General features: G+C 39.5%; 1 protein-coding gene across 1 annotated transcript in view; it reads right to left on the reverse strand.

Annotated features, from left to right (window-relative positions):
- gtdc1 (glycosyltransferase-like domain containing 1) overlaps positions 1-18358 on the reverse strand; it is a 36044-nt gene that overhangs the window by 1140 nt on the left and 16546 nt on the right. Inside the window, 4 exon segments of the mRNA XM_052566261.1 lie at positions 9617-9761; positions 10561-10670; positions 15938-16114; positions 16247-16342. Coding sequence (XP_052422221.1) covers positions 9617-9761; positions 10561-10670; positions 15938-16114; positions 16247-16342 — 528 coding nt within the window.

Consider the following 18358-nt stretch of genomic DNA (forward strand, 5'->3'; position numbering starts at 1 on the left):
CCTAAACAACAAGATAATTAGTAAGCATTTTCTTTTGCAGTGAAACTGACTATTTAGCTAATGTGCATGATTATAGAGTTGAATATTGTGAGTAGAATTGTTTTTGTTTTTTCTCTATCAGACTTGCGACCTACCAGTTAATGGTTTTTATTGATCTTGTTGTACCTCTACAATGGAATAAAGAGCTCAGCTTTAGCACAAAAGAATTTAGGCTACATTTTTAGATTTTTGATTACTAGTCATGTATTGGCATTGTGGATGAATGTTTATTCATAGTATTTTATGACTAAAAAGCACTAAACTTATTAGAATTCTCTGAAGGAGTCTTGGCGGTTTATTTGACTCACAGCCAAATTAACATTGTTTACCTGAGTAACATGGTGTCTGACTAATTGAGGACGCTTGCAGAATTCTTGTAGTCTTTTACACAGCTGTTCAGGTGTTGAATACAGATATGTTGCTACAAGAGGAAAATACATATTTGATAAGTCAGAAACCTCAAAGAGCAGATGAGATCGCAGGCACTTTCATCATTAAAAATTCAGCTGACACCATGCTGCCTGATGCTGTACATTATTGAACTGTGGTTATATTTACTTATTTATATACAAATGCCAGAATGGTTTATGGCAAATTCTTCGATTGTGCTTTAAGATGAATAAGTCATTATATACAGAAGCTGAACATAGCAGCTTTGCCTGTGACAATAAATCTTCTTTTGCAAATGAAATTGAGCTATGCAAATCAAGAAAATGAAACATTTTTTTATTTATTTTAAATTTTTTTTTACAAGGGAATATTTCAGGATAGACCAAAGCCTTTGGACACAGAGTGTAACAACCACAATGGACCGCTTCTAACCTGAAAGAGAACATTTATGTCATTAAAGATTCAGTTCAATAGTGCATCAGGACTGTATTGACCAAACGTATTGAAATGACTTGGATGCATTATCCCAATTAGCAATTTCTAAAACAGCACCATGGAAGTTCAGCGCTATAAAGCTGGCCATTACTGAAGAAAGCCATCGTAGCTGCCTGAGGAAAGGTTATTTTTCCAACCTATCACCCGTCGGATAAAGCGGCATCTTGTACTTCACCTTTGTTGAATATCAACCATTACACACAGATCAAAGCATTTAAAATCTTTTTACTAATTCAAATACTTAATGAACTCTTGTAATGCTACCTCATAACTATGGCATAGTTTTACACACTATCTCATGCTTTTAGTTCATCAAATAGTTCAATCTAGGGCAAACTTTGCTCCCAACTGATTCAACTCATTTGAACCCCTATTGCTGGCAGTGGAAATGACCGGCTGTTTAAATATTTTGTAGAATGAGTATTAATATTTAATGAGTCTATCCATCTCTCCCTTCACCATCAGATCCTCATCTCATTTCCCATGCTAAAACCATGCATATTTTAATATCCGATTAGCCCTCTGCCATTCATGGCTGAAATTTCTAAATTCTGATTGAGCAATGGGACAAATCTCCTCGAACAATCCTGTGGATTTGGAAAATGTCTCAGAATCGCAAAGTTGTGTTTCAAAGTGGTTTATATAGTTACATACTTAATGGTCGATCATAGAATGTTAAACCTTCAGATCTGTAGCATAGGAGAACAAAGAACACATCTTTTTTTTTTTTTACAGTCCTGCAGTTGCAGGAATCATGGATCAAGCAGTTTTGGTTAAAGGTGGGCAACATATCAGACCTCACATGCTTTCTTGCATCTGTCTGCACCTTTGTTTATTTAATTTTTTTTTACACGTGATAAATCTTCATTTTTTTAAATGTCATGTTAAGTTCAAATTAGTTCAACTTTTAAAAACATATCTTGATACCCCTGTATTTTGAATAGTCTATTCATCAAAAGCCAGCAGACGCATGCTAAAAAGTACAATGCATTCTCTATTCATGCAAAAACAATAAAACTTCCACTTTTATTCCCATATCTTTATTCCAACAAATTATAATTCAGTTGAAAATAAAGAAAAAGAAAAAACATTACCTATAATTTCTCTACAAAGTAAAAAGCAAAACAAAAGCACAACAGTCACCGTCCTTGAGCAAACACCAGAAAGTAAAGGTTTAGTGTAGTGTTACCTACTCTGCAATGTCAACATCCCATTCCCTGATCAAATTCACTGTGAACACAGTAAATCAAAGTCGCTCGGCTGGAGTCTATGACAGCCCGTCGTATGAAACTGATTAAGGTCAGTTCCATGTCAATGCAGTTAATGTGTGAGCGTGCAAATGCTTATCAGGCTTTTCATCTCAAATATAATTAGGCGATCATTCTGCTTGGCTGCCTTACTGTTTTTCTGGAGGGCACGGATGGGCGTCTGCTGACAATTAATCAGATTAGGCTAATTTCCACAATAACGAGGACAGAACACGGTGGAGAAAAGTCCCCTTGCGTGGCACGGAGCTGACCAATGAGAAGCAAGGACTGATCGGCAAAAGCATTTGAGCAGGTGATTCGAGTTCCGAGGTCTTGCGGCCTCTTTCTCTTGTCATCAGCCCTTTGTAGCAAATTGATTTAGAAAGTGGATGTTTCTTCAACTCCAGGCACTTTTATGTCCTAGGGACTGATTTTTATTAAAACGAACAGATTTGAACTTGTTTTCTTTCTTTCTTTTTTTTTTGTTATATGAAGCCCACATTAAAACTCATCTCAGAAACTTTTGATCATTTCTTCATCAGTTTTGTTTTTATATATTTTTCAAATGTATTATGTAAAGATTTTGTTTTCCCCTTGTCCCAGACTTATATTAAAACATCATAAAATAAATCATAATCAAATAAATAAAAAAAAAATAATGCAATAAATCTAATAAATTATTTAATTGTACACGATTTCAAATCCAGTCGTAATTAAAACAATGCAATTGTAGACTGTGATTGCCTTTCAGTTGGTCACTCTCGATATCACGACGGATGACCAATGAATTGGGATAATGCTTCAATAGACCAATCTACCAAGTATAAACTAAACGATCCAATACACATTGGCATGCAATTATTGCATACAGCTGCAGCTGATCACAGCATGACTATAAGAAGGCAGCAGGTGCAATGCATACTTTTTTTTTGGCTTTTCGCTTCGGAGCCAAGCAACAACATTGTTCTGTTCCATCCAGTGTCTTCAAGTGACTTTGAGTTCAACGCACTCTTGGAAGCTTCTGGTGTTGGTGGTACGATGCTTCAGTGGTGGTCGTTCCGAGTCGAGTGGGTTGCGCACTTCAGGCTGCACTAAAAGAGCATTTCCCTGAAATAACAATTTCTCTAAAAGAGCTTATATGGATGTGTCTTTGTAAAGATGATGGATCGTCTTTTATAAGATACCATTCACCCATGCATTTCTGGATGTGGTTGTTACCTGGCTCCAGGTGATGGTCATGATCGCTGCCTTACATGTCTGGGCATTAAACACACTAAGGTGGCATTCGCAGATGAGTCATGTTCCCTTTGCGGGAAGATGACCATCCCGGAGCTGCGAGCCAGGATCTGTTTCCTCCAGGGGGGCGGAGCTCCGTTGCCTCTGCTGCGATCTAGTGTTCGTATTGGCAGGCTGCCAGGCGGGGTCTATTTTCAGCAGTAGCACAGGTGGTTTGAGGATTACACCTTTGATCCAGTTGAGCAGCCAATGGAACTTGGGCCCTCTTCAAAGAGCGTACCAGAGGTATCCTGCGGGACTCCTCCAATTGACCGCATGTCCATTGCTGCATTGGAAGATTTGGCTTCCAGGATGGTGGCAATGCCTGAATCAGATCCAGGGATGACAGCTATGCCAGAGAAGGTAGGGCTCGTCTGGAAACCTCCACTGCATCCCGAGCCTTCCAGGCTGGATGATTAGTTGTCAGTGCCCAGCCCTGGTGCCTTTTTTCCTAGAAGTGCATGACAAGCTCACCAGGTCATGGATGGCACCTTTTAACAGCCAGAAACCAGCCGGTAGTCTCCTCCTCCCTCACCACCCTCAACGTTGGTGCAGCGAGGGGGTACATGGGGGTCCCCCCTGTGGAGCCATTGGTTTCGATGCAGTTGTGTCCTAATACCACCTCCATCTGGCAGGGTAAACCGTGCATCAACTGACAAGGTGGCCTGCACTCCCGTCACATGTCGCAAATCAGTCTCCACCTCCACCTTTGGAGTCCTAAGGTACTGAGGTCACTTCATGCCATTCATTTATATTTCGGGCCTGCTCAACGGACGATGAGCTGTCTCGAGCTACACTACCTGGAAGAGTGGCGACTTCATCCATGTATGTACCAGCTGATTTGGAAATGTTTCGTAGCAACTCAGGTAGAACTGTTTGCCTCTCCAGAGACCTCTCACTGCCAGTTATTCTAATCCCTGACCGAGGGAACACTAGGCATGGACGCACTGGCACACAGCTGGCCGCAGGGCCTACACAAGTATCAGCTTCCCCCAGTGAGTCTTCTCACACAGAAGCTGTTCAAGGTCAGGGAGTATGAGTAGAAGGTCTTGCTTGAAGAGCCATATTGGCCCACTTGGACCTGGTTCCTCAAACTAGTCCTTGTGACAGCTCCTCCCTGGTGGATTCCTGTGAGGAAGGATCTACTGACTCAGAGGCTGGGCACACTATGGCAAACGCATCCAGACCTCTGAACCTGGACGGGACGTGTAGGTTCCCCAAGAGGTAGTGGACACCATCACTTCCTCTACAAGACACATTTATGCCTTGAACTGGAACCTGTTCATCGAGTGGTGATTTTCTCATCGAGAAGACCCCTAGAGATGCCTGATCAGGGTTGTGCTTTTCTTTTTGCAGCAAGGGCTGGAGCAAAGGCTGTCTCTAGTGTTGTTTTGGCAGCTTGTTTTAATTTTAGTTTTAGACTAGTCTTTGTGTGAAGCTGTCATTTTAGTTTTTATTAGTTTTAGTCATGTTCATACTTTTTTAGTCTAGTCAAGTTTCAGTCAACTAAAAGTCTGAGCATTTTAGTCTTATTTTAGTCAGAATTATTCATGACTATTTTCTTCTAGTTTTAGTCAACGAAAACTGATGACATCTAGTTTTATTCAATTAAATTGTATTTAGTCTCTTTTTAGTAAATCAATTCTATTTAACCCAGTCAATATAGTAAAATAATCTAGTAGGATACACAAAAGCAACATTTTCTTTTAGCCAAACCCATTTTAAACAAGCTTATCTTATTATATTACTGTTACCTTATAGACTCAAGAATACATCCATTCCAGATACGGAATGCTCTGATTTGAATTTCCAACATTTATTTTACCAACCAGCATGTTAGAAGTACACACATCGGTTCCTTTCCCTTGTGTCAGACTTAACTTTGTTTGTCATCTTCTTAATAATGCTGCAAGTGGGGCTTGAGGAAGTAAAGTTGCCTGCTTCTGCTCAGTGCGACCTGATACAGCCCCTTGAAGTGAGACACAGGAAACAGAAATACTGCAAAAAAATAATAATAATGCGACTAAACAAGATTAAATAACATTATAAGATTTAGTTTCATCTCATTTTGGTCAACGAAAATGAAGAGATATTTTAGCATTGTTTTTATTTTGTAAACCACATTTAGACCACGTGTTTATTCATCAACAACACTGCATTATACATTTAAATATATTCATCGTCACTTGACCAGCATTTATGCTGCATCTCATCTCGTTTTCATCACATGATAAAGGTTCATTAACAACGATATTTAGTCATAATTTTTGTTGACGAAAGCAACCCTAGCCATCTCCCTCCACCCTGAAAGTCCAGGTTGTTGCGTACCATGACCCTGTAGTAGGGAAGTCCGTGGGTAAGCTTGACCTGGTCATCAGGTTCCTTAGATGGACCAGGAGGTTAAATCCTTCCCGGCCATCCTCCATACCCTCTTGGGACCTGTCTCTAGTGATTAAATCACTACAGTAGGGCCAATTTGAGCCTCAGTGGAGATAAAGTTTATTTTATTGAAAACTCTGCTCCTGCTTGCAATGGCCTCCATCAAGAGGGTAGGGGACCTGCACACATTTTCAGCCGACAATTCATGCCTAGAGTTTAGGCCAGCTGACTTCCAGTTAAGCCTGAGACCCGGCATGGCTATGTGCCCAAGGTGCCCACTACTCCCTTCAGAGATCAGGTGGTGAACCTGCAAGCACTGCCCCCGGGAAGAGGCAGACCCAGCCCTAGCTTTGCTTTCCGTCGGGGATGCTACAAAGGCCAGACACAAAGCTTTAGGACTTCAGACTAGAGGTCTTCACAGAATATCCGAGATCCGTTGACCCGGGATCCGTACGGGTTCGGGTGTATATTTTAAATGATCAGTCAGATCCGCTTCGGGTCCGAATCTATTACTTTGGGTCCCGGGTCTGTTTAACATGTGTGTAATATCGGTGCTATCGGATTAATCGGATTCGGAGAACACCCAGCTGTGATCAGACACTGCTTGTGTCTTTTGTAACTTGCAACTTGTAAAATTAGGAAAAGCCAAAAAAGGGATCTCTCTCTCTCTCTCTCTCTCTCTCTCTCTCTCTCTCTCTCTCTCTCTCTCTCTCTCTCTGCAATTAGATGTTAGAGTTAATGCAAGTTCACACACGGTAATGATGCTTGCAGACTTGAGACACTCATATTTAATACCGTAATTCCTTAAATAAAAGTAGTCAAATAAACGCTGGGCCTCTTATAGTGGCCAGGGGCGTGGTCAACACGGACAAATAAAGGCCGGTGGAAATTTGTGCAGCAGAGCCAGATAACGAACGTACAGGCCCACTGCCGGAGCGTTTCTCGTTCTCGAGTCAAGAACCAGTTGGATCGGTTTTGGGATCACCAGTACACTGAACTGAGAAGCGTTTCTGTCGGACGCGTCCAATTCGAGAACTGAGGTGCTGATGATATAGCACACATGTGATTGAGCGTGAAGCAGACTGACACGCAGCGCGCGAGAACCAAGTTTGTTTTTTTAGTGATTGATTCTGAACTGATTCTGTGCTAATGTTATGATATTGGTCCACCGGAACGCTATCGCTTTTAATTTAAAACGGGTTACTTAAAACAATTGCTTATCAAACAAACAGAATTAGAAATAAAGGCCTGCCTCTAAAAAAATCCTGCTTCAAATAAAAGCCTGTTACCTTCTGCAGTTCAGGTAAATAAAGGCCCCGGCTTTTATTTGAGGAATTACGGTATATTTGAAATCAGCAACAAAATCTGAGGTGAACTGTCACATGAATGTTTTCTATGACGCTCAAATTGCGTTAAAAAGCATATTTTAGGTTGGTCCAGCTAGCACACCTGTGCAGTCTCAAGTGCGTGTCATGTTTCTATGGCAACCAGTGAGGGACACTTCGACCGCGCTTTACATTTTCTCCCACTTTTATAATAATATAAATGAACCGTATAATCTTAAAGTTTTAGTGGTCAGAATCAGACTCGACGCAGAGCAGAGAGCACAGAGATGATAGCAAATAAAAAATTTCAGTGGCCATGGCACTGAACGAGTAATCGTTATTATAGTTCAAAAGGGCAAACAGTCAAAGTTATTATACAAGTTAACTCGAGTCAGAATGTACATGTGCACAGTTGCATTTGTTATCCCTCATCGTGACATCAAGTGGACTTTTGAAGCAGAAATAATGAGTGGATTAAGCTTGGACTTGGAATAACGAGAGGATTAACATGGTTAACTTTCTTGTTGGAGGATTGTAATGCATCACAGGCAGTCAGGTACAAGTTGTGAACTCACTCAACTAAAAGTCTTGCATCCTCTTGGGCTGGGCAACCTCCAACATGTTCGCTAGATTCTATAGCATTTGTGTGGAGCCTGTATCCTCCTGTGTACTGACCTCAAATGGATAGTGGCACTGAGAGGCCCCGGTTAGTGTCGGCTTTGCTAAAACTACTCCAGGGTGTCCGTACTGTACACCCTGTCAAGCACCTCTGTCCCCTTGGCAGCCAGACGTGGCGGAACGTGTGGGGTATGTTTTCCCAGTGTTATCCAAACTCACTGAGTGGGTAGTGCTTCGACAATGGTGACCGGAACTTATTGTTGCAAGCCCTGGCCTACACCAAAAAGGGGCACAGGTGGCTTGCACAGGGCACTGGAAGGGGCAGCATCCATGGCGCTTTGGTAGGAATACCAATTCTGACAGAGGGAACAGAAATGTCACATCCTGTTATGTATTGCACCTGCTGCCTTATACTCACGCTGTGATCAGTATGCAGCTGGATGTAAAAATTGCAAGCCAATGTGAATTGGCTCGTTAAATTTACACTCGATGAAGATTGGTTTATCAAAGTGATATCCCAATTTGTTGTTCAACCAACGTGACGTCTCCGTTCCCTCCTTCAGAGAACAGAGGTTACCATATGTAACAGAGACGATTCAATTGTATGTATTTATAATATATAATAAACTAGCTATTAGCATTTTTTTAATTCATCACTTCATGTTAGTAGAATTTTCAGTAACACTTTAGAAAAGGGAACACATTCACTGTTAACAAAGTTTTTCCTCAAAGTACTGCTAAACTGATAGTACGGTAGTTTTGTTTGGGTTTGGGTTAATGGATCTAGAAAACTGTCATGCATAATTGAAGAGTGTTTTTCAAGTACAAATAAACAGCCGATATGCTAGTAATATGCATGCTTACAAACAACCAATTAATAGTGAATAGTGTTTCCTGTTCTAAAGTGTTTTCATTAAATACGTTAAAAAAAAATGTTATATGGTTGCTCAAAGTTAAGGAACATCATAGCCTAATTTAATTAAATGAGAGTAAACCAATTATTAATAAAAGCTGACAGCAGGTGTTTGATCACTGTTTGAACACACACAGCTGAGAAGTCTCCTTATTCCTCCATTCCACTGGACTTTGATCTAATGAAATCGAGAACAACCTCAGCCATATGTAGTAAAAGTCCCAGAGGGAGCACAAGTCTAAACCGTCAACCCCGCAAAGCAAAGGATGTTTCCATCCAATCAATATCACTGCTAAGAAAATTTGTCAATGCTATCATTTAATAGGATGTATACATTTGGTGTACAGAAAAGGGATGAGTGAATTCCCCAGTGTAAAACCAACCCCTGCTAATGCACTTGGGATCAGTGCTACCTTAGCCCTGGGCATTATCAAGCAGACTCTTCAAAAGTCAAGCACAGGTGACTGAAGATATCGATCCAGGCGATGCTGAACACATCAATGGTGGTGCTTTCAAAGGTCCCTCCAAAACACATGCAGTACCCTCCTGACAGTGAAACACACCCCAGATAGAGAGGACAGGCCTCTGGGATAAAAAAACTAAAAAAAAAAAAAACTTTCTTTTACGCCATGAACTCTTTTTGGACCTGTTTTGTCTTTGGAGATTTGAATGCTCAAGGTAATCATCATGTTAAAATGTGACATGATGGAAAATACTTTATGCATCCAGATTATGAAACAAACGGAAGTCACTATGAAATATGTGGTGATTTACTAATAGGAATGACTAAATTCACCAAAATTGAAATGTTTTTTTTTTTGTAATTTCATAAAAATAGCAAACGAAACTTCTGCTAATAAATGTGAATAAACCATTGTGGTGCCTTTCTGTTTGGAGAGAACATAATTCTGTGACAGACAGCAGATGAAACTCACATTGCTACTCCGAAAAACTTGTGCTTGGCCGTGGAAACAACGACATCTGCTTGGCACAGAGCTTTGAGGTAATCTTCCTTACTGGGCATGAAACCCCAGTGCTGGATGTGGTCAACCAACTGTTCTTTGGCTTCTGAAAATATGTCTATAGTGGGAAGGAATGGAGAAAGGGACAGAAGCCTCAATATCGATGTGTAACGATTAGTGGAGAAAGGGACATTTAAAGTTTTGGTCATATTTTGCGAGGAGATAAAATAAGCAAGGTCATCATAAATTTGTACATAAAAGAGAGAAGGGCACAAATAATCAATAATGTGATTCTATTAGCAAAATCAAAATAGATTAAAACGGTTTCAGTGTGATTGCCTTCCGAGCAATCGTAAACATAATTTCATAACATCAGCAACCTTTACGATCTGTTTATTTCTTTTGGTCCTGCAGCTGTTTATGCCGCGATAAAAGTTTGCATCTCAATATAAGAGATTGTGTTTCCTGTAAGTCTCACTTTGGCAGTGTTAGACTGTGTGGGCACATAAAGGAATGAACACAACGCCATAAATACTCTAGACTGTCCGAAAGATATTAAAACATAATTGTCCACTAATGGGGAGTGTATTTTGCCAATGAAAATGTTGCCTGTGTGCAATAAACAGATGATCTTTGAACCTAAAGCGATGTACTTTACAAATGTGTTTCAGAGATAAAAATTTAATTACATTTATGCGTGACATCAGAGGTGCCAAACAACTAAATCATTCTATAAAAAAGTAGGAACAGAAAGGTAAGTAAGTAAGTATATAAAGCAAGCAGATTCTGGTGAAGAGAAAATTATATGACTAACTAACTGGAACATTTTGTCTGAAAGAACTGTTGTATAAAAGCAATATCATATTGTAATTGTTTAATTGCATGCCCGTTTCTAATCCCCACAGCACATGATGTACCTGGAACGTCAGCGAAGGTCTCTCCCAAGACGGAAACTTCAAAGCTCAGCTGTCGTTCTTTGAGTTTCAGTAAGGTCTGGAAGAACAGCTGTGGGTCTTTGTCATGTTCCCTTGAGCCAGACAGAGAGACAGAACAAAACACTATTTCACATTTGGAAACAATAACTTAATTACAAAGTAATTAGCAGCAGGAAAGTAACAAAAATATTACCAAAAGAGAGTTCAAAAATAAAGTGTAGAAAATAAAAACCACTACCCGTCATACTTAACATTTAATCTTATAGCTGACAGTCATTTTACAATTTTGATTTCTCAGAAACATTTATACAAATGGAAATGCTAATACAATTATTTCGATTTAAGGTGCATGGTAAGAGTTCTGAAAGTTCCTCTTCGAATCCCAGCTCGTATACCTTAATTACACATCTGAAGCTGAGGCCACATGTTCTGTCACTGTGATCCAGCCAGGCCGCTGATTGCTGGTGTGCTTCCATTAAAGTTCTGAGCCTAGCCAAGAGATCTGGTGAGCAGCTTCACAGCGATCACTGGCACTGCTTCATCGCCTCAAAAATAGTTCACTCTGAAGTGTGCCTTTAAATCCAAAGCACACTTTACAGGTTTTAATAAGATTAAATTAGGAGTACTTCAAAGACAGTTTTATTACATTTTACACTACGAGAAGCTCAGTGAGCAATCTTTCCCACTTATACATATAAATAAAATAAATAACACATGTGTATTGTTGATTGTTAATTGTTTTATTTTTATTTTTTTTTAGGTTTTGATAAAGTGTGCCTAAAATATTGGGTTGAAATAACACACTTTCCATCAACTGACCACATTCTAATAAAAAAAAATAATAATAGGTGCACAAACCCCTAATTTCATCCACTGCAAGACACAGGCCCAATTTTATTCTGCAGACAAAAAGACTAGCATAGCAAACCTACATGCTAACAACCCATCTGATGAAGAGGCTTCCCTATGAATACAATGTCCCTCATTGCACGGGTTTGAAATCCTTCTCTTTGGCCCAAACTGCTTGCCTGAAGTCCTTTCAAAACCCTGACAGTATCCATGTGATTCATGCGGCTCATCCTCTTGATAAAGTGGAGGTATGTTACCGAACAACGGCCTTACAGAGCTCATACACGTCGCACAAAAGAGGCTTTGACAAATCTCTGAGCTCCTCAGCATTGCCTTTCTGTATACTGTCTGAGAAAGAGCTCTCTGCACAAAAATGACGATGTTGAAGGTCAAAAACAATTACCGGGGCAGAAGTGCTTTGACAAAAGACACCTCCCACTTGGGTGGAATCTCCTTGGATGAGGTATTAGTGAGGGCTTATTTCCTCTCATTTCCGGTTCTTTTATGTTGCCTTTCCCCCATGGCTTGACGTTGATTCCCTCATTAATTTTGCAACCTCTTTGATTCGCTACATTGTGGATGTGATTGCTACCTCCTCTGGACTAAGACTGGTTGACCTGCGGGGAGGTGACATGGCGACTGCAGGGATGCCTATTACCCGGCCTGTCAGTCTAGTAACTAAAACAGCCTTCATGTGGCCATGATGCCTTATTTCCTACTGACAGCATAGAGGAGGGTTAATTAATATGTCAGTTATGTTATGCAGGGATTGCTGGGGCTCAACGTGCCTCTCAAGCTAAAACTGGAAGAGAGGAGTCCTGAACAGACACACGTAAACATGACTTCACTAACATGCACTCGCAGCACTCGGCATTAATGCAGATTAACAAACATATTAGTGATTAATTATTAGACGCTTTTCTAGGAGCTACACTTAAGGGGCATTTTAAATTAAGATGTTAATGATTGAGTGCAAATTTGCGGATGGCCCAAATAAAGTTTGAGGAGATGATACTGCTACTATGCGCAAAACAATCAGAAAAACAACCCAGATTTAACATTCTAAACAGCATACATAATACAATTAATGTATTTACTTTATTTTTTATAAAATATGTATTATACAGTTATTTAAAATTTAATTGAATTACGGTAAATTAAATTTTAACATACACTACCATTTAAAAGTTTTAGGGTCTATAAAAGCAGCTTCACAGCAAACGAGGCTGCATTTATTTGATCAAAAATATAATAAAACAGTAACATTGTAAAATTATTAAAACAACTTTTGTTTTAATATTTTAAAATTGTATTCATGTAATGGCAAAACAAAGCTAACATGCAGATTTGGTGCTCAAGCTGTAATACTTTTTTTCAGGATTATTTGATGAACAAAGTTCAAAAGTTTGAAACATAATTTTGTTCTTGTCACTTTTTGACACAAATGAATGCATCCTTGCTTATTAACCATAATTTATATAATAATAATAATAATAATAATAATAATAATAATAATAATAATAATAATAATAATAATAAAAACTTCCATATACATGAAATCATTTCTTACTGATCCTAAACTTTGGATTGGTTGTATTTTTTTGTTTTTTTTAAGACCTAAATATGTCTTACTTCCCAATACTAAAATGGAGAGTGTTCTTACCCTTTGACCTCCTAGTGCAATGAGACAGAAACCAAATAAAACAAATACGAAAAAAAAGAGTTCTGCAGGGACCCTGCGAATCCTCATTAGCAGTCATCCGGTACCACTTAAAAGAATATGATCCTCTCATTTAGACAGCTATGATTAAATATTCCCCTTTAAGTCGCACCCATGAGGTGCATGTTTTAAAATTCAAACTCTATTTACTGCAAAAGCATGACGTTAAAGGATTCAAATCAGAAGGAAGCGAAAGGGCTAATTAATGGGGCTCTTGAAAGCCCAGGATTCGGTTATCTGGGGATTGATTAGGGTCAGCTGAAAATAGCGGAGGCAAAGCCTCCGGTAAAACAAGACAAAACAAACCACGACCGTGTCGATCGTTCTCGCCGCTCCTCCACAGGGAAGGGTGCGTGCTGGGGTCCTAATAAGGGACTAACTATAGATGAATGGATGTGAAAATGTATGGGCTGGTGTCTTTGGTTACACTCTGACTGTCAGTAAACGACTTGTTTTCCACTTCTCTACTCTAACATGACCCTGATTCATTAGTTTTAATTGTGTGTGAACATCAAAAGTCAAATATTTTCTGGAATTCTGCCTTCACTCACAAGTCGGGTTTAAATCCTTTGTGCCGTTTTCAAGATTCCAACATATCATGTCCTTCCAAGCGCCGTCCCTCTCTAATGGGGGTCTCGGCGGCACAGCTCTGGCGATGAGCAGGGCGCAGGAGGAGTTGTGGAACCAGTCACGATGCTTGCCAGCACAGCATGGTGATGCGTCAGTGCCTGCGCCTTTTTTACTTGGTCATTAGTGCCCGCTGCACAGTCTGGGAAGAACGAGAAATGCACAAATGTATCTGGATTTCAAAACAAGCCACAGGAGAAAAAGTCATAAAAAAAGATCGCCTGAAAGGCAAAGGTCCAGCAGAGAGAAAGCCCATGCCAGGCCATGTGACTGTCTGTCTGTCTTCTCTGCATTTTTTCCTTTTTTTGTTGTTGAAAGAACAAGGTTGAAAAACAAGGTTACCCTCTTAGGTAAATGGGCTTTTCGAAAGCAAATTTAAGCCCTCATCACATGCACCTGCAAACAGCTGCCCTCTCTGACCATACGCCCCGGTCAGCGCCTGCAATAAGACAGTCCTGTAATCCAACAGATGAAGACCTATCCAGGCCACATGGAGATTAACAATCTGCAACCAGTGATGATGACAAAAAGAGAGGTTGGGGGAAAAAAAAAGGATGAAATGGGACACACTGCCAGAGATAATCCAAACCCCTTCTTATTTTTCCAGCAGCTCTCGCCCTGTGTAAATCCCAATTTAACTCGGACCAAAGCCAACGTTTATGAGGCACGGATGTTAACAGCGCTAATCCATCTGTGTTTTGCTCAGTTTTGAAGAGATTACACAATGGCCGCTTTTGTTACTGATACAAGAGTAGGTGAATGACAGATACATAACAAACAAACATCACAAAATCCCTGTGCCTGCATCAAACTTCAACACCGGTGGTCTTTTCAGTTGTTAATCTGATTTATTGGTGTTTTTTGGTAAGGAAACACGTCGTTGCTGCCAAGAGATGAGCAAAGAGTCATGGGAGAAATATGTGGCTTGAGCAACAGTTACTTTTTTTCCCCCTTTTTTTCTCAGCCCATGGCAGATGAGGTAGAGATACAATGCTGTTTGGTTTCCACTCATGCCAAGAGGAGGTCTAAAATATGGGGAGTGGAAGATATTTAAACTTCAACGAAAACCACAGAGCAATCCTGCGGGCAATAAAATATTTTCTCATCCCTCCCCCATTGGTCCCTGTGAACAAAACTCAGTGACACAGACACTTTCTCCTGTTGCCGTCTCTACAGTTGAGGTTCTGTTCGTATAATCTTTTCAAACTATTTTTTTTGTAAGGAATCAAACACCGATGTCACTGATAATATTCTAACAGTGGATTTCGCCGAGACTGAATTTGGGAAACGATGAGATGATGCTGAAATATATCATGCAAGCATCCAGGGAGTAGGTGAACACGCTACGTGTTTAGGACTGCTTCAAACCAGTGGTCAATATATGCATCTTGTTCCAAAACAAACATGTTACCCATTTTCCATGCCTCTGCCGTATTGTCAAACAGTTCCCTGGACAATCCAAAGCAAATAACTCACAGAATGGCAGTAGTATTACAGGTTGATGTTTGAGGCACTTTCATGGCGCACATGTTTGAAGTCTGATGAGAAAACAAAGTGCTCAAATTACATTTCCGTCTGAGTGCATTGTTTAGTAAGAACAGTGAAAGTAAAAAAAAAAATTAAAAAAAAAATAAAAAAGTAAACTATGGATCACAAATTATTTCTGCATGAAAATAAACAGTCATCTAGTTTTTTTTTTGTGTGTTTTTTTTAGAATCCTGCTGCTTCTACAATTGTATGATATAGTGTCACGTTTATGTTGGATTCATTTTTATTAAAACAAACAAGGCTTTTTTGTTGTTGTTGTTAAATACCACTTAAAACAGAAACTTTTTATGATGCCTTAGTCATTTTTTTTTTTTTTTTTGCAACTTTTCAGATGCATTTTAAATGCCTTTATCACACATTTTCAAATTATATGTGAGTGTGTGTGTGTATGTATATATATATATATATATATATATATATATATATATATATATATATATATATATATATATATTGCAAGTCCACAAGATCTGAATAAACTGAAACCCCTTATAATTATAAATGAAGAATCGGTATTTTGTTAGTATTTTGTTAAATCAAAATTCCCATAAATAAATGCATGTTAAGGGAACTCTTGATGAATGAATGTTTCTCATGTTATCATGAAGGTCCTACCAGCGATGTGGCCAGACTATGTGGAGTGGCTGAAGATTCCCGCTCTCATCACCACACGGATGAGACACAGACTGATGCAACATCTCCTTACGTGGTGTGACACTCATAGACTCCTGCGGTCCTGTAACATTGAGAATCTTCTCAGGTGGCTCCAAGTCTAATGTGAGCTCTGGACAACTACAGGGGTTTATTATAAGGTCATTGGTTAAGCCTCCATCATGTACTCATGGTCACTTTTGTCATATTTTCTCAAGAAGAATTCTTGGTCATTTTGTTTCATGAATAGTCTTCAGTGCTACAGTGCATTACCTTGGAGCTGATGTTTGAGCGTGGCTTGGAGTAGCCGGAGCGTGGATATCATCACACCGCACTGAATGCCTGAGACGTTTGTGTGCATGGAGGAATCTGAGGACGAAAGGGAAAAAGCCCTATAAAACAACATCAGAGAAACTGGAAAAAAAAACTGTTTAAAAAAATAAATAAAAAAAGACACCATGTCTGTAAACACATTCCTAATTCAAATATGTTTTTCCTCTAACCTTTGTTGATTTCTATAATGAAAAAGAACATAAGGAGCAAAATATTCATAGGCAATACAAATCAGAACATTACATGTTTGAGCAAAATAAACAAAAAAGGTAACTAAAACCACATTTTAAAAAAGAAAAAAAGGGGCCTCATGTGGCATTTCTCTCTCCTTGGTCTTAAAATATGTCGAGCACACAACCGGATTGATGTATTCTGCAACCACGATGAATATTACAAGTTAAAGCAAGTTAAAACAAGTCACATTTTCACATAATCCAGCACCAAAAGCAATCTATATCATGCAGAAAGCACTTTCTCCGTTCTCTGTGCCTGCACAGCCCATGTGCTGCCTCCACGGCACCCCGAGTCCTAACTGTGGGTTGTGTGATGGACGCGAGCCAATTAGCTGCTTGAGAGCGAGATCCCCCCCCCCCCATGCTTACTGACGTGCTATCATTTCTTTTGCAATTGGAGCAGAAGTGAAGGAACTGCTAAAATTTTAAATAACCTACCTTGCACATACTTAAGTGAGCATGATAAAATGCCAGATATATGGGACTACCTTTAGTATGGTATGAATAAGTCCAAAAAAGACAAAACATTCACAAAAGCAGTTCAAGATACAATATAACTGTCCAAAGATTAATGAGCAGATCATTAACAGCAAACACTAGGCTGCTAATGCAAGCTCCCATTACAGAAATATCTTCATTTATTTGCAGCCTTTGTTTTTTTTTGTTTTTTTTACAAATAATTTTACATTGCTAATATGTAACAAGGTTTGGATAAAATACAATAAAATAGTACAGATAATTAAATGGACTTGAATAATGTGGATATCATAAGTGGCACTATATGTGCATTTTGGTGAGCCAAAAGTCTTGTGGTGTAGGAAAGCAATACAACATGACAAACTACTAACCGATTTAGCACAACTTCCCACAATATGTTTATAATATACGTGGATCCTTCCAACCAAGTGCTGGAGAACTCATCGACTTCAAAACAAAGGGGGCTGTAAAGGCAGTCGAGTGAAAAGAGAGTTTCTCTCTGAGTTACATACAGATGGCCGCCCTGACTCACCACAATGTTGGGTGTAGTTCTACCGCCCACTTTTTCCGAGTTAGTTCTGTACCGGTCATAAACGATTATACACGAAGAGAAAGCAAATACTTATTTTTCTCAACTGTGTTCAGAGCATTTCCGGGTACAGGACACAAGCGTGCATGTGTCTGAGCATTTTGACTGCACTTTCATCTAGATGAAAACAAGTTCGGGAAGCGTTACTCAAATACAGATAGGTAAATTGTGGTTTGAATGGAAGAACCTTCAAAGAAAGCTGTTAAAGCCACAAAATAAACGTCCACAGAGCATTCTCCGTTCACTCTTTTGAAGTTGTTGTTTCAGACGCAATGCTCTAATCCCGTATCCATTTCAGTAAATATGCATTCGGCAGCAATCAATGGCCAGCCAAATATGAAACGGTGCCATTATTATTCTCCAAACGTCCCTGGGAAAGACAGAGTATCAATGAGAGCAGTCACTCAACAGTTCACCTCCATTAGATTAGCCATTGATAAAAGTGCCAGGGAAGAGTTTCGCAATGGATGAATTAACTAACAGATGTGGACAGGAGAGCCAGGCTACATAAAGCTGCACTAAAGAGATGACAAGAAGGTGGTTGTGGCAAGGTATGAGCGATGGAGCTGCCTCGCAAGCTGGGAGGAAAATTTCATTTCGAGGGCCATTTTGAAAATTACATGAGGAGGTTTTGACTAGGCAATAAAAATGCAGCCATGTCCACCGACAGGAGAGGGAGAATGCCACCAATTAGCTTATTTATAAATCAGGCGCAATTTCAGTGATGACTTTTACCTTGCATTTGATTAAATG

The sequence above is a fragment of the Carassius gibelio genome, chromosome B9 (genome assembly GCF_023724105.1).
Source record: "Carassius gibelio isolate Cgi1373 ecotype wild population from Czech Republic chromosome B9, carGib1.2-hapl.c, whole genome shotgun sequence".
NCBI lineage: Eukaryota > Metazoa > Chordata > Actinopteri > Cypriniformes > Cyprinidae > Carassius > Carassius gibelio.